This window comes from Kryptolebias marmoratus, linkage group LG19, assembly GCF_001649575.2.
Source record: "Kryptolebias marmoratus isolate JLee-2015 linkage group LG19, ASM164957v2, whole genome shotgun sequence".
Lineage (NCBI taxonomy): Eukaryota > Metazoa > Chordata > Actinopteri > Cyprinodontiformes > Rivulidae > Kryptolebias > Kryptolebias marmoratus.
Window position 1 is genome coordinate 3,176,719 of NC_051448.1, and position 5,779 is coordinate 3,182,497.

The 5,779-nt window shown below is 43.2% G+C and overlaps 1 protein-coding gene across 1 annotated transcript in view; it reads right to left on the reverse strand.

Moving 5' to 3' along the window:
* The window catches only part of man1a1 (mannosidase, alpha, class 1A, member 1), a 119,169-nt gene that overhangs the window by 1,846 nt on the left and 111,544 nt on the right, over positions 1-5,779 (reverse strand). The window contains exons 10-11 of the mRNA XM_017431421.3: positions 5,128-5,300; positions 4,772-4,887 (exon numbers count right to left, since the gene is read on the reverse strand). Of these exons, the coding sequence (XP_017286910.1) occupies positions 4,772-4,887; positions 5,128-5,300 (289 nt within the window). The remainder of the gene's footprint in view (positions 1-4,771; positions 4,888-5,127; positions 5,301-5,779) is intronic.

The window sequence follows — 5,779 nt, forward strand, 5'->3', positions numbered from 1 at the left end:
AAGTGACGTCATGTGTCTTCTTCCTGAGTTATTTGGGCTTATTTTGTATTCCACGCTACACAAACCCACAAAGAAGAGACTAGACCACAGAAACGGTGGAGAATCACTTTAGAAACAATAAATATTGGGTTAAAGTTGCAGTGTTTTGGGCAATAAAGGAGAGGCGGGAGCTTCAGTTTGCTCAAGCTTAACGAGGGCAGTTAGCAGTAAATAAAGCTTGAAAAGCCGTTTGCAGCTCGGGTGACAAGGCGTCTGAACGGGTCGGACTGGATTTCAAATGAAGAGTCTACGACCCTGATGAACGATTGATGGTTTCTGGGGTTTCTAGTGTCAGCTTTCATCACTTCATACATTTAGAAATACAACCAGAAGACATCCACATCCGGTTATTGTTTAATTACCAAGTGAACCCCTACTTCCTGACTCTGAATTGGGTCGGTCACTTTTTGTAAATCCTATCTGAAGCAGAAATAAGTTGTGTTGGTTCTGAGGAACACGTCTGCGTGCCGCCATCTTTGATTCCCCGTCTTACGTCCGTCCAGATCTCAGCGTGGAAATGGGGTAAAAGTTCGAGACATTTTTCCCTGTGAGCGTTACACATGCAAGTGCAGCCGAAATAAAACCACAGATGTTGTTTTTAACTCATACGAGGGGGAGTTTTATCAGACGATGCTGCCAAACTCAGTGATCTGAAAGAGATTTCTATTAGAAACACTCCCAACATTCCTAACAGCTAAAATAAGCCTCATCTTGGTCTGCATTTCCTGCTTCTGACTTACTGTCCTGATGATTTGTTGAAACTTGAGGGACTCTGTTTCTCTCGAGCATCTTCATGAAGTTTTCATGTGCTGGGACTGTTTACTTTAGAGCGTTTAGACGTTATTTCCAAATGCGTTTTGCAATATTTACAGGCCATCCTGCCACGGAAGAGATGAGACGTCTGTGGAGCTGAGCTCAGACCGGTTTCTAAAGCCTGAAGTGATGAAGTGCTGCTGATCAGACCCAACGAGAAAAAAAAACCTCCTAACAGAGAATAATTCATCAAACGCAGGGAATGAAAGTAAGCACATAAAAAAGTTTTTTAGGGCAGTTGTTGGACAAGAAATAAGATCAGATTTCATCATGAAGGGTAAAGAAACAGAATCAATAAAAGCAAAGGCCCTCGGTGAGAGTTTTCATTTCTCTCTCCGGGGGGAAGAAGAAAGGAATAGTTCGACTCGTGAGTTGGACGGGGGGCTGGTTGTCCACGCAGAGACAGATGAGTGATGGGGGTGAGGGGGTTATGATCGTGTCCTTGGCAGCAGAGGGACGATGAATACTGGAAGTGGCTCCACACGATGCCAGCATCCCTGAGGAACATTAGCAGGATTGGACTCGATGGTCTGCTGCTGAACTGGATGCAGATTTTGCAGACGGGTTGGATGTGTTTATTACGGGATCATGGATGTGATGCAGCCCGACTGATTAGGTAATTATTGTGTTAGTATCCATGCTGGTGGTCAGTAGCAGATATGTCCTCGCAGCGTGAGATCATGCTAATGAGACATTGTCTTCTTTTTGTTCCGCTTCCCGACGTTCAAATCTCGCCCTCATTTTGAAAGAGCAAATAAATCTCCACAAACTGATCTGAATACGTACATTTTCCTGGTGTCTGTGTTGTAATCAGGAGCAGAGGTGAGGACTGGTAAAATTTACAGCCCATAAATAAGGCTGGCTCCTCGCCCTGCGTTTGGCTGACCTTGACTTCCTCTCGTGGAGGGAAGAGGAAGAGGACTGAGGAGTGGCTCTTACAACCTGAGAGGAGCTAAAGGAAACGGGACCATAAATTTGTAGCAAAGTCAAGGAGGAAGAGGGCAGGTTTTCATTTCCGGTCACTGTTCGGCTGGTTAATAAACTGAAAACCCCAAAGTGTGACGACCAGTTTAATCCAAGGAGGAGGAGCCATTTTTAGCCCAACCTACTGACGTGTAATCTGGCTTCCTGTAAAAGTCACAACAGATTCAGAAATATTACTTTTAATTTAACTACAAAGCTCTCAACAACCAAGCTCCATGTTGTATTAAAGATCTTCTTGTTCCATATTTTCCTAACAGAGCACTTTATTCTCAGACTGCAGGTTTACTCGTGGTTCCTAAAGTTTCTAAAATAGGAGGCAGAGCTTCCGGTTCTCAGGCTGACATCCTGTCTACTTTTAAGACTCAGCTTAAGACGTTCGGTTTGATAAATCCTATAGTTAGGGTTTGGTTTGGGTTTCCTGAGTTATCCCTTAGTTCTCAGACTGCTGGTTTCCTCTCTCTGCTCTCCATGGATTACTCTCTGTTTGTACGCATTTATTGCTGTAATTAACCCGTGTTTTCCTTTTCCTAACCATAGAAACCACACCTGGACCGATCCTTTCCTGTCCTCTCAGACCCCAGCCAGTCGAGGCAGAAGGCCACTCATCCAGGTTCTGGTTCTGCTCGAGCAGGGGGTCGAGATCCAGACCCAAATCAAGTCACGCCGGTTGTTAAATTTCCCGTATTTACAGTAATTAATTTCAGTTTTCCTCTCTGCTTCTCTGCCAGGCCTGAAGAGACGAGATGTTGGCCGAAGAGAACTAGCATGGCTCTCACTTAAAGACAATTTAAATATATATTCTGGAATATTTTCTTCAGGTGGATTTTGCCGAGGTTTCTTTGCGTTAAAAGGGATAATTTCTTTCCACCGACACCGAAGCGATGCTCGGGATGGGAGACGACACGAATCCACTGCCCTCCTTAGAAAGATAACTTCTTACTGACACTCAGAATGCACTTTATGTAAATGTGTTGTTTTCTAATAGAAATAAACCTTTTTTGTCATTGCACAAATTTTAAGTGGTCCCACTAAAACAGACGTTTCTTGATAAAATTAAACAATGAAAGTAAAAACAGCCACCAGGTCATTCAGGCACATGTAATGGTTTAAAACAGTATATAAAATAGCAGAATGTTGTAATAAACAGCACTTAAGAACCTGAATATAATGGGTAAAACCTGCTTTCAGTCTGTTTGTTCCGGACTTTAAGCTTCTGTATCTCCTTCAGCTTCAGACCTGGATGTGATTTATGATTTGAACTTGCTTTTGTTCCTTTGTGTAGCGCCCTGAGATGACTTCTGATGACTTATGTCTCTTCCGCGGTGAGTTTTGAACAGGTTTACGGCTCAGGTACACACACTTTCACCTTTTGTGAAGCCGTGGCCGTTCATCACGCTTTAAAACGCGCCGCCACCTGAGCACAGATGAAAAGTTCGACCCTACAGCGTGGCCGGCCAAGACGGTCATTAAATCATCTGTGGCTAAAACACACATACGTCCTAAAACCTGCACACCAAGTCTGTCGAGTGAAAATAAGGCCGCAACTATCAGGACGTGAGAAGTAGTAGCTGGCAGTGAAGTGTTGAGCATGTGGTGCTTTTCACAGTTTCTGTCTGTCGACTATTTGCATCCTCTTTCAGATTTATCTGAGCGGGACATTTACTCATGTTGAGGATATTCATGGGTGTAAAACAGAAAATAAACGGCACATTAGTTGCTGATCACCATCACATTAGATCTGCCACAAGAGAAATTATTCTTATTTACTGCAGGAACAGTAGAAACACGTCTTTGATTTAAATTGACCACGAAGGAGGAGGTAAAAACCATCCGCCTGCGTTCAGAAAATAAGAAAAAGAAAAGTTTGAAGACTTTTCTGGTGTCTGTAACGCAGCTTGTTCACATCAGCCTTCCTCTGAGTTTACTTTAAATTCTTTTCTTTAAGAAATCAAAATGCTGTCCTGTTTATATAAACCCAAACAACAGAGTTTCTGTTTATTCTTTAAACAGAGCTGCGCTCCTGCTTCGCATCTCCTTTAATGAACATGTTACAGCTGCGGACGCCTTTCTTTTTGTTTGCCCGCCGTAGACAGGAAGTGGTAGGACATCCTTCAGCTACAGCTGTGTGATAACAGATCAGGCTGATTGATCAGAGGATCTGCAGCAGCACTGAACTCCTGCAGGCAGATTTATGTGGAAATCCTTGTGCACGGTGCACAGATCTGCAGGCACAGACTAAATACACAAATATATGACATCTATGAATCACAGGAGGCTGACTAAACCACAGTTTGTCTTGTTCGGTGATCTTTGCAGACACATTTGGACTCAAAGGCAGTTGAAAAACTCAATTCTAACTTCACAAACACAGAGAGGTCCGCGTCTTTTCTTTGTTTTCGAGGGGAAACTGTTTGCAGAGGAAAGAGAGCAAATCTAAGTCGGATTTAGTAAAAAAAAAACTAAACTAAAGAAACTGCGCTGTGAGTGCTGAATGGCTGCTTCATTTGCTGGAGAATGATTTTTTAAATCAAATTATTAAAGTAAAACAAGGGAAATACAAGCTAAAATTAACAAAATCACAGCTGAAACCTACAGTTGGGAAGAAAGGAGCTAAAAGGAACAAAAAAGAAAAACGGCAAATCTGCTGAATTCGATTTTTGTAATTCTGTGGGGAAAGTTTTACTCAGTTTTGTTGTTGTAAATGTTGCATTATTAGTTAATTCTGCAGCCGAACTCCCTCAGATCCCCGTGTGCGCAGGCAGAAACCCTGTCAGGAACCGAAGCTTCTCTCTGAAGCTAAGCCTGAATGAATGACAGCTGCAGCTTGTGTGTCAGAGACTCGACTTGTCTGTCAGCTCAGCGCCGCCGGGCTGCAGACCCGCCGTCAAGTCACAGGAAGCTGTGCGCGTACGAAGCCGCTCACGCCGGCTCTTACTTCAGCGTCTCGGCCAAGTAGAAGCTCTGCTGCACGTCGTCGTGGTTGGGAGATGAAGCGTAGACGTCTCTGACACCGCTGTAACCTCCTTCCACCCTGCAGTGCTGCTCCAAGGCCTGATGGACACAGACGGACCATAACGAGACAAGGAAACGGATGAAGACTTCTGTCACCTTCAAACACCCAGAACTTCAATAAGCTGACCTTTATTAACTTCATTCCTCAGTCACAGTTTTCTAGAGGATGTAACGATCTTCCAGTTCATTGATTTTTTGGACAGAATCTCTGATCTGTCTTTTCTTTAACTTCTGCAGCTCTGGTTAAATCAAACATGACATGAAGCAGGAATCTTTCACCTGAACAGCCTCCCAGCCCCACTCTCTGTATTTGGGGTCGTGGGTGAATCTCCACATGTACATGTAGGTCTCGATGACCTCCGGACGGAGGATGAAGTACTTCTCGTTCTGGCGGGTGGCGATGGCCTCCACGCCGCCGTCGAAACGAAACGCTTCTGGACCCAGCTTCAAGGCTGCACAGGGAGGAAATAAACACACATTTTGCAAATTTTTACCTGGATTTTACGCTTGTTCTGTACAGGTATCTGTGTAGGTGCTGTAATGGTTTTATGGTAGTCAGGGGTGGAAATTAAAAATTTTGACAAATTTTTTTACCAGCCACTCAAATATTTTACCAGCCACTATTTTTTGTTGTGACAAAAAGTTATTTCATATGATGATGATGATGGAGGTGGGTGGAAGCAGTTGTGCTGCCCTACAAGCTAAACAACACCTCTTTCTGGACACTGCATGGAAATAACTAGATTTTTCTTATTTTATTTTAAACCATTAAAAGATGCATGCCTGTACATAAAAAAATCAGACAAGTGAAATTTATTTCTGTGGAGTGTTTTTGAAGTATTTTTTTGGTGCTTTTGTAAGTTTTTGTATGTAAGTTGTAATGTTTTTCAGACACTTGCTGCTTTTAATGCATAGATCTATTTGTGCTACC